Source organism: Clavelina lepadiformis, chromosome 1 (genome assembly GCF_947623445.1).
Source record: "Clavelina lepadiformis chromosome 1, kaClaLepa1.1, whole genome shotgun sequence".
NCBI classification, from domain to species: Eukaryota; Metazoa; Chordata; class Ascidiacea; order Aplousobranchia; family Clavelinidae; genus Clavelina; species Clavelina lepadiformis.
Window position 1 is genome coordinate 20,553,590 of NC_135240.1, and position 17,355 is coordinate 20,570,944.

Genomic DNA, 17,355 nt, shown 5'->3' on the forward strand with positions numbered 1-17,355 from the left:
TAGGCCTATGTAAAATAGTACTTTTTTTTCTCTAAATGAAGCATGACGGCCTTTATCGCATTGGCACTGAGCGGCCTATGTAAGCTAGAGACAAAGAGTTCAGAACGCAGATAATTATTATTACCCTTCAAAACAAAAAAGTAAACAGAAGCCCACATTATTTTCCTTAAGGTAATAAAATCAGCACATAGGAAGAGATATAAAACTATTGAAATGAGATTATAACTGAATGGAATAAGATTAAGACCGTAAAATTAAGTATGCAGAAAAGATAGAAAAACTTATTGCTTTGATGGACTTATTTAAAGCCATTTCTTTTGAACGTAGCCCAATGTGGATGTTATTTTTCTGTTAATGATATAAAAACGAGTCCCAGCATAAAAGGTAGTGTGAAGATATTTAAATCTTATCAATACAATGCGAATCAGCTGCCTATGGTATAAACGATGTTACTTGTTATTTGAGAAGCGATAAAATATAGCGTAATTTGTAGAATGCAAAATTACCATAAGTGTTCTCACCTGACAACACTTCATGAAATCATAAATCAATAATATTACCAACTTTCACGATAAGCCTATTGCATAAATTATATTATTTTAAAATTATTGTTATTATTGTCAAAACGTAATAAGTAAGTTTTCAGTCGGACGCAGATTTGAAATAATTGTATAGCAGAAGTTTTACACGTTAACTAACCAAAGCTGCAGCCATGGAACAGGAGAGCGTGGCATCGGTAACCGCAGAGGACAAAGCTTGGGAAACTCATGATGGTGAGTGTTGGCAACAAAATAGAAATCTAGAGCAGCGGAAACTTTTAATGGTTTCTTTTTCATTTCCCCAGGCTTATTGCCTATGGTTTTAAGACTTAATTTATCTGCATTAAGTTTGACTTGCCACATTCATTCTTACATTTATTTTGTGATGCAGTGGTAAAATTAATATTACCGTAAACTCATTCACTTTTAAGAGAAATTTCTTGTTACACTCATATCTAATGCTGAATAATGCTTTGTTGTGTTTACAAAATGACTCTCCGAATGATTGACTTTTATAACGAAAAGTATAATATTGCTCTCTAGACTTGAATAATTGTATTCCCAAAGTATTTTTCCAACAAACTGACAGTCAATGGTGTAAATTAAAAATTCGAGAACTTAGATGGTGGTCAAACTAAGCAGTGAGCAAAAAGGATTTGTCCATAAACAAGTGAAGTTTATTTTTTGTGCTAAATCGTTTGCAAAATAAGTTAACATCATTATTTAGTTCGCATCTATGAATCATGTCAGTAATAAAACGTGTTAATTCAGCAAAAAGTGTTTGTTTGTTACTGGCAAGCTGCTTTATGATTGACCTTTTATCTTTACTGACCTCAAACAATACCTGTAATTAAATGTGGAATTCGAACTTCTTTTCAATTGCTTTCTTACTAAATTTATCAGTCATTTCAAAACAAAATTTGCCGTTGGGCAAAAAACTGTTTAGTTGTCATAAATGTATGTCAAATTTCTGTAATGCCTGCTTAAAATGCCTCAAGGTTTTGGCCATTCTCCAATCCACCGATGTGCCATATACCGCTTAATCACAACATCTGAACATTTTGATCCAATATACCATTCCCACACGACACAAAATTGCGGTGAAAAACAGTGCAAACTGTGTTTCGAATAATGGTCAAATATCCATTTGTAACCTGCATTCAATGTATTAATAAGTTATCCAAAGGACTCTTTTCTAAACTTTTCATCATCAATAGTCTACAAGAGCAAATGTAGAATTTCATGAAACAAAGCGACATTGGTCTTCATGCTTCTACGTTGATTCCGATATTGCGTGGGGACAAAAACACTGGCTTGACGCCAAGATTTGGCCAACAAAAGATATCACATTTGCCGACTTAGTCGTTGAGCCTTGTAGTTAATTTGCTCGCTATATCCAACGAAGCCATGCCCCCTGTTTGAAAACATAATAAGCTGAAAGGCAAAAAAGTTAGGCTACTTGCCCGACGGGCAAGTAATAGCCTTTAGTTTACTTGCGAGCCACAAAATCTAGTCTTCTCGGAAGACCGAACAAATGCAAAAGTCGATCTTGATCTATATAGAGCTTTTCGGTGACCTGTGATTAATCGCAGAGTCGTGTCGTCGTATTGTTTAGTTATGAGATATTGAGCACTAAATACTGTCTACAAAAAATACCATAAAATATATAAACAAAGCTTTCATTAAAAACCAGAACAATTTAGTATGTAGCATATGATCGTTATTTATTCCTTTTTTATGCCAGAAATTACATCAGACCTAAAAAACTTTTGCAGTAAAATGTAAATATACAGTAGGCTACTTCTGTTTTGGCAAACGTATTATAGGATATAAAACCTTGAAATATAAATTAAATTCAAGATTTTTACTGCCATAATAACAACCACATATAGCTAGTTTTGATTTTGTAAGGTAACCGGTGTGTCATTTTTATATAAAATGGCTTTTTAGCATTAGGCATAGACTATATATAGAACTATTGAATGGCGATCAATGAAAGGAGTTTTTTTCAGCAATACCCGTTTTGCTTACATTGCAATTTTGCGGTAATAATCTACAAGACGTAGGTCTGCAAAATTTTGCTTTTTCAGCAAATTGGTGTCCTTTAGCTTAAGATAATAAAATGAATAGAACAAGCCAGGGTAAGAAGTGAACCGAAAATTCTGACAGTCACTAAGCCGAGTATACTCTTCTATTTAAAACGGTGATTCACTAAAACGGAATTTTGTGACTTGTTGTACTGCTTTGCATGCTATAAGATGCACAATTTGGGCTATTTATGCAAATTATGTAGATTTGTGTTGTATACTGCAGTTATTAACGCGTTCTTCCAAAAAGTTTGAAATCAAAACAATTTTGCATGAATAGCTATATTTGAGTATCAGCGTAAACAAACTGTGATTTTGTTATACATAAATTTTATTTTTAAAGATAACTATATTCCATGGAAGAAGAAAACTACTAAAGAAAAATTGAAAACAGTCTTGGTCGGACTTGCAAAGACAATTTTGTTACTGATATGCCTTTACTTGTTCATTTGCTCATTAGTGCTCATGGCAGAAGCATTGAATGTTCTCGGTTTGTTCCATAATATATATTTTCCTCCATACGAAAACCAAACGTATAGACAAAAAGTATAATGGCCCTTGAATGTTGTGAACAGCTGGACGCGTTGCTGTAAATATTTTCACAAGTGACGTGTTTTTGAGCAATCCTGCGACCGGTCTCATCATAGGCATCTTGGTCACCGTAATCATTCAAAGTTCTTCAACAACTACGTCAATCATCATTGCTATGGTGGCAACAGAGGGTAAGTATTTGTATTACAGATTGTTATATACTCATAAGAAAGCACCGATGATAAACAATGTAAGAAATAACCGTTAAATATTTGACTGTGGCACGGTAATATTACTTCGTGATTATATAAGTTTCTTAAAATTCATCTAGAATAATTTGGGCAACCCTACAGCATATCAGTGCGAACGAGTTTAGCAATTTACTATAACCATTGTTTTTGCAGTTATTTCGGTGGCAAAAGCTATACCAATCGTTATGGGGGCTAACATTGGAACTTCTGTGACTAACACAGCTGTCGCTTTGACGCTTTCCATGAAAAGAGAACAATTTAGGAAGTAAATGACATACCAAGGCTTACAATAAATTTTCATAACTTACATAAAATCATTTTTAAGTATCGTTTCAAAATAACAAAGTTAAAGCTTTGCCTGTACAACAGAGCTTTCGCTGGGGCAACAGTGCATGACTGCTTCAACATTTTGTCGGTTGCAGTTTTTTTGCCCATAGAAGCAGCAACTGGCTACTTGGAGGCGTTGACCAAAGCAATTATTTCCTCAATCGGGAAAATTGAAGGAACTGGGGCTCCAAGATTTCTTCGAGTACGAGTTACTAATGCCACACTGTTAACTATTCTGCTTTGAAGCAAGCGATTCGTTGTAAAACATCCTGATGTTATTCAAATGTCATTTTAACGAATAAATGTTTTGCCAATCTGACAGACCCTTACCGAGCCCATTGTAGATCATCTCATTCATGTTAACAGAACTGTGCAAATAAGAAGTTCACGAGGTCAATATCTTGAAGATGACAACAGTTTGGTTTCGGTTGGTTATGCTGCATATCTGTGTTTGGTTTTACATAGTTTATTTCTCATATTATTTTTTTGTTTAATAAATTAATCAATTTAGATATGGTGTGAAAGAAGCGAAGAAATGAATAAGACATTTATCGTCAACACAACTTCTTCGATGGCTGTATCAAATAATACCGTTACAGCTACTGCCGTTGCCGCCAATTTCACTGGACAAGTGACAACAGAGAATAGAACTGTAATAGTCGGGATTAGAAAATGTAAGATCGAACTTCTTATGGAGGGGTTATGTTATAACATGTACAGTATACAACAAAGTTGTTTTGACAAATAACTAACGTTATTTTGGCAAAAGAAAATATAAAGAATGATTATGGATGATGCGCGGCAATGCATTGACAATTGCCGTCTTGTACGAAAATGTTTTGTTGATGTTTTAACGGAGTGTAAAAAGTGTTGTCAGAGTGTACAAGTACTGTATTAGCTTTATGGGATGACGATGTACAGTTTCCATGTATGAATAAAATTAATTAAACTAAAGCGTCTTTGACATCGCCAGCAAAATTAACCAGTGTTTAAGTAAAGTTAAAAACGATTTTGATTTAGGCGACACAAGCGATTTTTTGTTTGCCGCTACCGGTATGTCGGAAGCTGCGGTTGGAACAATCCTTTTCATCATATCATTGGTGGTGCTGATTGGATGCTTGCTAGGAATGGTGAAGATTCTAACATCTTTGTTGCAGGGTGCCTTCAAACAAGTGATTCGAAAGGCTGTTAATACTAACTTTCCAAAACCATTTGGATGGCTTTCGAGTAAGTAAACGTGGAAACGAGAGGTTACGTGTGAAAACAGACTGTAAACTTGAACAGTTCAGACTTTTTTGTTTATTTTTAGCATTTACCCTTTTGCAGGTTACGTTGCTGTGCTTGTTGGGGGAGGTGTGACCATGCTTATACAGAGTAGTTCGGTGGTAACCTCTACATTAACACCATTAGTTGGATTAGACGTTGTTAAGCTGAAACGTATGTATGCAGTTACTGTCGGTGCTAATATGGGAACAACAACCACTGCAGTTTTGGCTGCTCTTGCTACTGGAAGTTCAAATGCTTTGCAAACTGCATTTTGTCACTTTTTCTTTAATGTTTCCGGATTTATTATATGGTATATTCTTCCATTTATGCGGAAGGTTCCATTGGAAGCAGCCACCGGTCTAGGTAATATAACGGCTAAGTATCGTTGGTTTTCGGTGTTTTATATTATTACGTTATTCTTCATTATCCCTGCGATAATCCTCGGCCTTTCTTTTGCCCCTCTCTGGTTCCTGGCTACAGTTTTGATAACCGCTGCCGTTATTATTGTCTTTATTATTGTAATTAATGTGCTACAACGCAAACGACCCTCTCTACTACCCGCTAAACTAAGGACATGGGATTTTCTTCCTCTCTTTTTGCACTCATTCAAGCCCATGGATCGCTTCATCCAAAGGTATTTTGGATGGTGCCGATGCTGCAGATGTTGCTATCGAAAGGAGGAGCAACTGATGGAAGGAAGAGATAATCCTGTATACGAGAACGGTGACACGAAAGTTTAAAACACTATGCTTATATATGGTTTGCTAACATAACGCCAATAACTTTCATTTCACCAAAACAATTAAGAATTAGGCAATTTGTAAATTATCATTTTGCAAGCTCATTATAACGCTGCTACACATTTAAAATAACCAAGCAGAAAGTATTCAAGGTGTATTAGAGGAAGATTGCCAGGCTTATGTTTTTGCATGTCTATACTTTCACAGTAACCAGAATTTGCTGCCTTTTTGCAAACTTGTATAATATGACTTAAATCAAAACGTAGATGATTTTAATATTCAAACAGTAAAAATACATACACAGGTTATTAAAAAACAGACGTGTAACTTCTATATTTTGCACATTAAAGCAATGGTTTACAAATCGTCCGCTTTCAAACAGAGTTTTGCACGATTCCATTAACCCGATGCCTTATTTTTGTCGTTCAAGGGTTATTTCAAAAGGCAAAAATTTACTTTTTTGAGAAATAGTTCTAAAGAGTGAAACAGAGAAACAACGGATCGCGATCTTCAAATGTACTGATTTGTTGTTTTCCTTTTTACGGCAAAATTCTTGCGTAATAGCTTGCCTTGTAGTTGTTATGTCGATGGTTGGATATTGCGCCGCTGTAACTACATAAACTAACTGATTAATAAACTTGTAGAAAAGCTGGCTGACCTTTAAGTTTTGTCTGTCTGTCATCGAAAACGAATATGTACGTTTAAAGAAAGAAAAAACTTTAATTCAGAAAAGATGCCTTAATGAAGAACGAAATAGTACAAAAAGCATTTGAAAAAGGCAGACAGTGGCAGTGAAATAGCAACGAGTCATGTATGTTGCAACAAAAAACTAATGTTAACATAAAAGCAGAAATCACATTAAGCAGTGGTTTAACCACAATGCAGTTGGTACCTTAAACGGTTACAAAGTACAGGTATAAATCGTGTATACAACATTGAGCTAAACTGAACGACAGACATGAAAACACGGCTTTAAGACGGCTGAATCGCTTGCGCGTAAAAGGTAACGTTTTAGAGTGAACATAAAACTATTAAAAAACTGAAAGGCAATATGTAACCACATGATCAAATATCCACAGAGGTAATACTCGGAATCATCAGTTTCGCTCAAACATCTTCTTGCACATATCACGTTCGGCGGCCAACCAACGCGTTTCATCATGGTCTAAGATTTGCAGCTCTTTGAGGACATCTCTTGAGGAAGGCATGGTGGCATTGGCACGCATTAGATAAGTACTAAATTACATAAAGTAAATGAATTTTAGCCGAAGTGCTTATCAAATATGATATGATTTTGGTTAATAATACATGCCAAAAAGTATAAAGCCAAAGTAATAAAGTATAAATAATACATGCCAAAAAGTGCATGCAAAACTATTACAAAGAAAGTGTCAGCCACTATAATGAACATATCTGACCATAACAACTATGTCACATTTATGAAAGAAAAATTAAATGAACAAAATATTTTGCAAATTACATTAAAGATCGTTCTCAGCATACTCTGAAAGTATACATGCGTTTACCGTGCAGACTTAAATTCACCAAGGTGATGTAAAGCTTTTCCACAAATATACAAGGCTTTAGGGTGCTCAACTTCCCACTGGAGAACTTTCTTTCCAGCTGCAATTGCCTTCCCGAAATGGGCAGCTTTTAAATGACATAGAGCCATGTTCAGATATGCTTTTATGCAAATGTGAACCACATCCCTTTCCTGCTCTTCATTTTGCAGCGTCACACTTTCCAGGGTATTGATAGTACTCATGTATCTAAATGTGCCACGGTTAAATCAGTTAAGCAACTGAAAGGGCTAACATTATAAGTTGCAAGCTTCAATCAAAGACCTGTGTAACCATTACACACGGCTGTTTTGTGTACTACTACTACTGCATGAGCGCACGCGCAAAAATACAGCCTCCGAATTCAGATGGCTTACTTTCTTGTTGCTTTTCCGTACTGCTGCCTCTTGTAAAAATCATTTCCTTCAACATTGTGTAATTTTGCCACTTCAAGTATACTGCAATAAAACATAAAAAGGTAAAGAACATACTTTAACATGCAGTGAAATACACATCTTTCCAGATTTAATACTTGTCTGGAGAAAGGACAAACCTTTGAAATGGGAGACCCCTTTTTTCTTCTTCTGATAACTCCTGATAGTCATCTAACAAAGCCGAGTCAGTAAATCCTAACAACTCCACTTCAAACAAAATTGTAGCATTTCCTGGAATTCGTGGTGGACATCCCATTCTCCCATAACCATACGAAGGTTGGATGAGAAATCTAAAGCAGATGATTGTAGATTACACAACTCATAACTTTATCTATTATTGAATTAATTAAACATATGATTTTTGCACAACTCAGACAGATAATTTCATAAATTGGTTGTTAAAACATCAACCATTTACTATTACCAAGACATAACGTACAATAAACTATAAAAATTGCATTTACTAGCTATACACAATTACTCATATATATATTTTACTGTATTACACAAAACGAAATGCTAACTTTATTTGCATACAGTTGAGAGAAAGTCATTGAAACACAGGTTCTTATCACACTGAATACATACCGAGCCACTTCTTCCTTTCGCATGGATGCTATTCCAATATCCAATCCGAGCACAATTTCACTTTTGCCCAATGTTACCTGCACATTTAAAGAAATTTTCATGTAGGTTCGTTTCCTGATGTATACTATGCCTCAGTTTGTAACCACCTTTAACTCAGTGCTGCACCAGGTTAATAGCTTTGACCGGTAATACTATACACATGTGACAGTAAACTACAAATAATAAAATAATCTAACGGTGTGTATTTAATATTTACATGTGGCATCAGTTTTATTAAATGTCAAACCTGCAACTCTTTGTTTCTCAGTCGACTTGAATCAAAAGGTTCATCTAAATCTTCCAAATACCTAAACAAGACAGTTTAACACACAAGTCCTATCAAAATACACCCATGCACCAGGCATATTTTGTTTCAGAGCAACTGCGTTTATGTGCAAATTAGTATTTGTTCGAGCAATTGCTACTATGCCTTTAATTTTGTATGTTTGCATTTAATATCATGTGTGTAGCAGTGCCTTAAATGTTATCGTAGTGAAAAGCAGCATACATTGCCTCACCTTCCAGTGATTTACTCATATTGATAACACGGATGTAATGTTTTGTTTAAATACAGGAAACTTGAAATACGAGTGGCATTTATAAAATTAGGTGTGGAGACATGACTATGACGAAATATGCTATATGCACTGGTACTTCAAAAACTTAATTTACAAAACATTCGTTAAGATCTTTAATTATCAAAATTCTATATAGTAACAACTGCAAGTGGCACAATAGCATCGTCAGTACGCTACAATTAAGATATAGATATAGGCAAACACAGATAGTCTGTAGCTGTAGGTTTCATACATACGCACTTTTTGATTTATGTAGTGACATTACAAAGTGAATATAAAGTTACACATATTTCTATAGTATTTTAGCATAATCCAAAATTATCCATTCACTGAATGACAGCATCGCGTGAATTACTTTTTGCTGATTTGACAGTTGTATTCAGCATTCATTTTAAAATGTACAATAATGTCAAAAAACACACCCATTGTAGTGGGCTCGAATTTTACAATTTGCAGGAACAACACTTCCGATTCCTTCCTTCTTAATCATCTTTCTCACTCCACCATCTTGAGTAAGATTCTGCACATTGGTAACATTTATAATTAGGGCAATTAGTATTTCCGAGAAGAATTTCAGCCCAAAGTAATGAGACAACTAAGCCACTTCACTTTAGATTACATAGCAAAAACTCCTGAAAAAATAAATCTTTTACGCACACCTTACACAAGTTTGCATAAATCTACGTGAGTGTCCACTGCAACTTTTCCAAACAGGGAAAAAATTTCAAATTAATGCCAAATTGAAAACTGTCAGCTGTAACATTATAAAAGTATGTACCTCATTTGAGTTTCTAGAAGGTGCCAGATGCCAATGTAACAAGCATCTTCGCACAAACATTTCATGAAAAAGAACTTACACGCATTTTTAAACCAATACGCTCAAACCACGACAAAGAACTGTTGCCTTCTGCTTCATTATCAGAGTCTTGATCAAATAAGTATGAAAACTTGTCCACTCCCTCTGCAATATAACGATCATGCCAGAAATGTTAAGTTATGAAAACATAAAAAAGCAGCCACATCTAACCAAAGTAAATTTTGTTGCTTTCTATTTGCATATCTTTTAACTCATCCTCCAAATGATCTGTCATAAATTCAAGTTCAGTTCCTGAAAACAAAGTGGTATGTAAAACAAGGATAACAGAGGCTGGCTTTTATTACAGTTTGCAATAACCACATCTGAACATACTAAGTCAAATTATAAACTGAACATACTGAGTCAGACTTAAGGATATATTTATTTTGATTGACGAATTAAGTTTAATTACTAAATGTTTTACAGAAGTAAATGTATGACAATCTTCCGGTAACCTACGCAATGCAATTCTAAACAGCTGGTGTTAACTTATCTTATAGGACGTAGGTGAATACTTAGCGATTGTTAACATGATTGTTTGTGGTGTTACACGTCGCAACAACAATAACAAATCAATATTCGAAAACAACATTTTGCTCTGTAACAGTTAGAGTATGTCATCTAAAACCAACACTATATTTGGTGAAAAATAAGAAAATTGTAAATAAAATTCAGTTCAAGAGGTTTCTGTTGTTGTCGCGTGTTGTCCGGCAAAAAAAAGTCTAAGGTTTCCAATGCATTGCCTAATTTGTTAACTATAGTAAATACCGCTTAATACATCCACGGTTAACACAACCAACCGCTTATTACATCCAAATTGCTTGGAACGGAATATTCCTATACCTTTCCCATTATAAAAACCTCGTTTTATACATCCGGCCACTGCTTAACCCTTATTAGCACATGTGTTGACATTTTGTCAAAATCGATTTTTTGTGTGACATTGCTCTCGTAGCTTATGCACTAGCTCAGCAAGATCCTGTGACGATGGAGAACTTCTGAATAGCTTACTGCTGTAGCGATTTCAAAACGTTAAATTGTTTCCACTATGAGTTATTTGCGTTTTAACTTAATCGGCAAATCGACAAAATGTCAACAATCAGAAACAATAGGAGTTTGGAATGTAAAGTCACTACATAGTAGTTAGCTATTATCACAATGTGATAACCGGGGACTTACAGGAGAGTTGCACGTGTATTTAGTCAATCACTGTCTGACTAGAAGGAGTTAGATTGCCAGTTGATAACTTGATCGTCTAAGCAGTTGTGTCGGAAACGTTTGCCTTAGCTCTAACTAGCTCTTACAAGCTCTGCGCAACGTCTACATTCCTAGGGAATCCTTGAATGTGGATGAACAACTCATCGGATATCGAGGCAAAAATGCTGGAAGAACATTCATGCCATCGAAACCAAGGAAATATGGTGTATAATTCTTTTGGCTGTGTGAAGCCACATCCGGTTTTGCTCTAAATGGCATTATTTATTCCGGAAAAGAAACCGACTCGGCTCCTGACAGAAATCTTGCAAATGATATAGTGATGAACTTGTGTTTTGTTTACTTTGGTACTGGTCGTGACATATACATTGACAGATATTTTACATCTCTTGGTCTTGTTTACAGTCTCTTGCTTCAAAAGCTTACATTGGTAGGAACAGTAATGGCTAATCGCCGTGAAGTTCCATCGCAGCTCAAGTCAGCAATGAGAAGAGAGGTGGAAAGTACTGAAGCATTGTATGACCATTTGAACAACATTTTGCTATTGTCATATGTACCAAAACGAAACAGGAATGTTCTCATGATGTCTTCTTCACACTCTTCTTTTTCCATAACTGAAACTCACAGGAAACCTACAGTTATCATGGATTACAACAAATATAAAGGTGGAGTTGACAGTCTTGATGAAAACTGTGAAGAATTCAATTGCTTGAGGAAAACAAATTGTTGGCCAATGGTTAATAATTACAATTTGATAAATGTTGCCAGTAACAATGCATTTCTCATAATAAGAGGCAATGGGAAAAGTAACAAAAAACAGATTTTCTAAAAAACCTTAGCTTTCAGCTTGCTCAACCATATGTCATCCAAAGAAAATTGGCGGTAGAAACTAAACTACTTTCCGAAAAGTTGAGGTTCGTTGATGCTGCTACTTCAAGCACTTTCAATGGCGCAGTTCAAGGTATCAAACGGGGAAGATGCTACAGATGTGCAGAGCATAATCGATCTGCATGTGTAACTTGTAGCCGACGGGTTTACCCACGAAACAGAAAACTTCAGAAGAACAAATAATGCTGGGAATGCTGAACAATTTGTTGTAGTGCTCCACGTTTCTTCGTTTTTGTGTTTGAAAAACATGTGGCAAAATTTTTCTCGTTAAGATTTTCTTGCATTTTATCTGAGAACTAGTAAGCTAAAACTATGTACTGGGAAGACAGCGGACCTCCCAATTAGGATTAATAATTTTTTTGTTAAAGTTTTATCAACATCAAATCATCTAAAACAACAACTTCACTTTGAGACCAGCGCATTTGTATCGAAAAACACAAGGAAATACCATGTTGACAATTTGTCAACAAATGTGCCGATTAAGTTACCTAAAATCCCTGTGCTAATAAGGGTTAATGCATCCACTTTCGATTCCCCATGCAGGCCAATTTTTTTTACTGTGTACAAATAATGGGTTATGGCATGTTGTGATGAAACAATAGCCGATCTTGGACTGTATCTATTCAAACCGATGCTTAGTGCTACGAAAGCAGAAGTAGATCGTCATTTGAGGAAGACATTCCCTTCTAGACAAACCTCGTTGCACAAGCTTTTTCTGTGCTGAATAAATACAGAAAATTCAATGATAGCATTTTACAACCAGAATGTTGTTTAGTAGCATTGTTTGTTTATTCGGTTATTACAACCACCGCTTATTTCATTCAAAATCAGCTGGCCCAAAGTGGATACATTAACCAGTGTCTACTGTATTTGCACTTCAAGCTACTAACTAATAAATTGCTGACAAACTTAAATTCAGGATTTGTGACAATTTCTTTGCATATTTATATAAGATGTGATCAAAAACTTTAGCAGGAGGTTACTGTACATCGTTAATTCCTGCACTTTGCAACATCACAATACAAATTCCAGTATGTAAAACTCAGTACTGTACACACCTTCTTCAATCTTCCGCATATCAAGTCCATCTTTTAAAGGCAAAGTTGGTCCACATAAACCAAAAGATGACAACTTTTTTAATCCTTGTCGAGTAGACTGCATCTTGTATTCATAAAATGCTAATCAGGACGCAGACCTGAACATTAAATTAACACCGTTTTCTATCTATGCAAACCGTTTCTTAGATATAAACTTGGTAGTAATTCCTCCCAACTAGGATATCAATTACGAGCTTGTTGTATTTTTGACAAAATCATTTTTTCTTCAATATATTAGTTTTTCGTCAGATGGTTCGCTAAACTGTGGTTTAACCATTACACTACAAACCGGATCAAGTTTGTAAATACTATACATGCCAGTTTAATCATCATGTTTTTTATCACGCTAATCTTCAAAGATTGTATCCAAATGTCTATTTTATAGCTTTCAAGAACTGGGAGATATCATTGCATTATTGCATCATCAAATATCTTGAACTCAAATTTAGTTATGTATATAATATAAGAACTCAAGAATTAAACTAGCAATTTTGCTGTATTTAGTAATTTAAACCTTATACACAAGATACAGCCATATTCGTAGATTTTGAAAAATATCGTAATATTCGGACATAGGTTTCAAAACAAATTCAAATCACTTTTGTAAATAAAGTTTTAGCTGTTATTTTGTCTGGACATGCAGGCGTGAGATAGCACAGCACAACAGCGATTTCAGTAACTTTAATTGCAATCAAAATGGATTAGTAAATATAAATTTTTAAGAAACTGATTATGGTTATTAAACTGTGAAAATAAAATATAAGCGGTGTTGAACTGGTTAACAATAATCTTAATTAGATTTTGAAAAATTTTTCTGGTTTTAATGATATACAAATTATTAAAAGTAGGTGATATTTTGCTGTCTTTTTTTAAGGTAGCGACAAATTAAGAACAGTTTATTTCAACAGTGAGAAAACAACACTTTGAGCATAATGTTATAAATTCAATAAAATTGAGGGGTAGAAAGCTGGAAGATTATAATGATATAAAAGTTAACAAACTTCTTTACACCGACAGTATTATACAGTTTCTGGTGCAAAAACAATTATCTTAAAAAAGGAACAAACTCGGTATTTCATTTTTCACAAACACATCACATCACTTTCACATTTCCTTTCTTCCTCCAAATATTGAGACGCACAAAACAACAACACCGTTTATTTCAGATTGTTTTCAGAAAGTATATATCAAAGCTATAGTTTTAATATTTTATACCGATTATTTATTATAGGAATAATTCTCTTCTTTCCTCAATGCTTCTACTTTATATTTTGAATGATATTGAAATTGTCTTACCCCACAGGATAAAATGTCGAAATTTTCAAAACAAAATTAATGTAGGAAATTCTAAGACTGATATTGGAATAAAGAGGTGAAAAAAATGATGTTTGCAAATGAGTACTTCACGCTGCAAATACTGGACGACGACAACCAGACCAACTGAGGATTGTTTTTCAACAGGATGGAACTGCATCACACATCAGCCGTGTCAATCACAGCTATCAAGAAGCTTCAAGAAGAATTTTAAGCTTCATTAACAAAGATGAATTGCCTTTCCAACCTTCGATAGTTTGCAGTGATGGAGACGTACTTTAAGAGAAAGTTTATGGTGGAAGGATGATCGTTTTTAAAGAAGCGACACTAAAAAACGCAATCACACATAACTGGAGAGATATGCTAAAGAAACTGTGAAAATTAGCTTTGAAAACACAATTTTTTCCGGTGAAATAATGGCTGCCAAAACTTTATTAGCAGAACAATACAATGTCAACTCATTCGAACGGATAGTTGTATGAAATGTAGACTAATGCTGTGTTGTTAAAAACGCAACCCTTATAAAGGGAGGTAATCAACAAAAGAATTTAAATTAAATGAGAAAAGGAAAAGTATAAAGTAAAATTTTCCAATGGGGTGGAGCGGCCGCCCCAAATGTATTAAAAACAATTTATTCTTTGGGGGTTCCTGTTTTCTTTATTTTTTCAAATAGCCTGTGACGATATTATAATGTTTTGTTTACGGAAACCGCCTTCATGAAACGTGACATAACAATTGCGCATGCCTATATTACGTGAGTCAGTCGCAGTCATTCAATCAATTTGTGTGTTAAGTTATTAGCTGCAACATATTTGCAGCTACAGCAGCCTTGTGCTGTAGCTGCTGAGTCAATGTTTTATTTAAATGTAATCGTTCAAAGAAGCTTCAATATAATCAGAATATGCCGTTGTCATTCCTGTGTAACCATTCTTGAATTCAATTTTAAGAAGTTCAGTGTCTTGTTAGACAAATTTGTTGTCACCTTCACAAGACAATAATTCGTTAAGGTGAACAATTAATTCTAAGATTGAGAAAAGCAGAAAAAGACCTTTGAAACTCATATACCATCGAGCGCAATAAACAATTCTACTAACAAACATTGTAGTGAAATGGCATAACCTTACAGGTTAAGGTACAATAAACAACCATTTCATTACAAGCCTACACATCAGTGGCTGTAAACCGAGGTTGGCATCAGATCAAACCCAATCCAGCCAAAATTCATAACCACACCCTCGAAATTTCAAAACCTAACTTACACTGAACTTAAAAACGAAATCCATGGAAATGGGTTTTGAAATGCTGTGGGTTCCGTCGTAAAAGCTATAATATAAGAATGCTCCAGAACATTGTGGAAACCGTTCACTTCTAGAGACAAGCCAAGAGGAAAACCACATGACAGCCAAGGCGCGCAGAAAACCCCCCAATTTAAAAATGTGTTTTAAATCATTTTCACATGGACTACTTCTACAACTACCAGTACTAAAGAAAAGGAGAATTTTTTAATAACCATGTCTTGTATACCACGATAATTTCATAAATAATAATTTTACAGTTTCAAACAAAAAATTTTGACTACACAAACTTTACGAATTGCTGTTACCATTTTTAACAAAATTATCTTAATATGTGATAAATCTCTGCTGCTTGTAGCGGCATTGTGAGGTAGCTATGACAACTGAATGGGATCTTCCTAATGAAACTCAATAGGTTATGGAATATGCTTTTGTGGAAGGAATGATACCAAGAACATGCCTGGACTGTTATAAAAAGAACTAGGGAATACGATCAAATGAACTAAGAATGTATTCAAATTTTTAAAGAATCAAACCCTTGTTATGCCGTTTGGCAAAGCATGAACGACTCTTGCTGCTGTTCAGTCGTTAGTCTAGGCTAGAGAAAACACAGAACAGTTCCAAATTCGGTCAATAATTAATAGAAATTAAAAAAAATAACTACTAAAATGTGTGTACGGTTATCGGGGCTTGCACAAAGACAAGCTCGGCTTGAACCATGGCTTGAACGATAAAGTCAATGGCGAAAAATAACCATTGATACAAAAACAGAATCATATAGGGAAGATTAATTTTTGCCAAAACTTCGCTCAGTTGGCATGCCTATACTTTTACTATGATACTAGCTGTGCCAGCCTATACCTTATGCTTATGCATTGCAACCATTGATGATACGATTTATCGACTCGGTAGCCGAGTGGTTTGAGTACTGGCCTGGCAATAAATGCGGCTCGTGTTCCGTGTTTGATACTGTACCCGCTTTTCTTAGGGGCGCTATACTGTTGTAATGACTGTAAATTAAGATTGACAACTTGCAGTTTCAAATGCAATGCCTTCACATCGTGACGTCACCAGACGCGCTGAAAGGCCTTCCCTCTCTTTGTGGCTTTGGTTCTAAGTATAATTTGGGGCACTGAAATTGTTTGCGGTACAAGAAAAGAGAAAAACGGAAGAATAATATTACAAAATTACAAGTTTAATAGATTTTGACCTAAAAAGAAGACCTAAAGAAACAATTTGACCGTATTTTGACCTAACGTACCATTTTGACTTTATTTGACCTAATAACTTCTATACCACACGTCGTACAAAGCTGAAATTTGTTTTGTGCTTGTTTGATAGCATTCTGAGCAGGTTAAAAAAAAATTGACCATATTGACTTTTGGTTGCCCTAGTGATGAGGAATCATTGCTTGGTTTAAGTTGTGCAAATGAATGAACTCATCATCAATTAATCTTATATTTGATGCTCTTATCTGTTTTTATATTTTTTGTGCAAACTACTTGGTGTGTATATAGTTCAATATATTACATCAATGTACTTAAAAGCTATCGCTATATCTTTTTCCACAAAGTTGATGTTGACTGAACCGTGTTAACCAGATTTTAAAGTAAAATAAAAAACAGGTTATAGTTTGGCACTCTGAACGTTAACTGTATATTTTTCTTGAGACAACTTTATATCTTTTTCATGATACAAATTTGAATTTTCTCCAGACTGCAAATTTCCAATTATGCACAGAGATTGCAATT

At 34.8% G+C, this 17,355-nt stretch overlaps 2 protein-coding genes across 3 annotated transcripts; one reads left to right on the forward strand and one right to left on the reverse strand.

The window, feature by feature from the left end:
• The first annotated feature begins 632 nt into the window (after nucleotides 1-632).
• LOC143472538 (sodium-dependent phosphate transport protein 2B-like) lies at nucleotides 633-6,393 on the forward strand. Its single transcript, XM_076969984.1, has 9 exons — nucleotides 633-773; nucleotides 2,970-3,116; nucleotides 3,202-3,348; nucleotides 3,562-3,673; nucleotides 3,778-3,937; nucleotides 4,058-4,162; nucleotides 4,247-4,409; nucleotides 4,756-4,962; nucleotides 5,062-6,393. Exons 1-9 carry the CDS (start codon nucleotides 713-715, stop codon nucleotides 5,739-5,741), a joined length of 1,782 nt encoding a protein of 593 aa, XP_076826099.1. The 5' UTR covers nucleotides 633-712; the 3' UTR covers nucleotides 5,742-6,393.
• Nucleotides 6,394-6,437: 44 nt separating this feature from the next.
• On the reverse strand, nucleotides 6,438-15,587 carry LOC143472580 (inactive peptidyl-prolyl cis-trans isomerase FKBP6-like). Of its 2 annotated transcripts, XM_076969990.1 has the most exons (11): nucleotides 15,569-15,587; nucleotides 12,957-13,093; nucleotides 9,967-10,047; nucleotides 9,797-9,900; nucleotides 9,362-9,459; nucleotides 8,609-8,669; nucleotides 8,323-8,399; nucleotides 7,854-8,024; nucleotides 7,678-7,758; nucleotides 7,268-7,510; nucleotides 6,438-6,977 (listed from the first exon to the last, which is right to left on the reverse strand). In XM_076969990.1, exons 2-11 carry the CDS (start codon nucleotides 13,057-13,059, stop codon nucleotides 6,839-6,841), a joined length of 1,158 nt encoding a protein of 385 aa, XP_076826105.1. In that variant the 5' UTR covers nucleotides 13,060-13,093; nucleotides 15,569-15,587; the 3' UTR covers nucleotides 6,438-6,838. The 2 variants fall into 2 exon arrangements, with proteins under 2 accessions (XP_076826105.1, XP_076826103.1); XM_076969988.1 differs by lacking the exon at nucleotides 15,569-15,587 and having other exon boundaries at nucleotides 12,957-13,139.
• Between the last annotated feature and the right edge of the window lie 1,768 nt (nucleotides 15,588-17,355).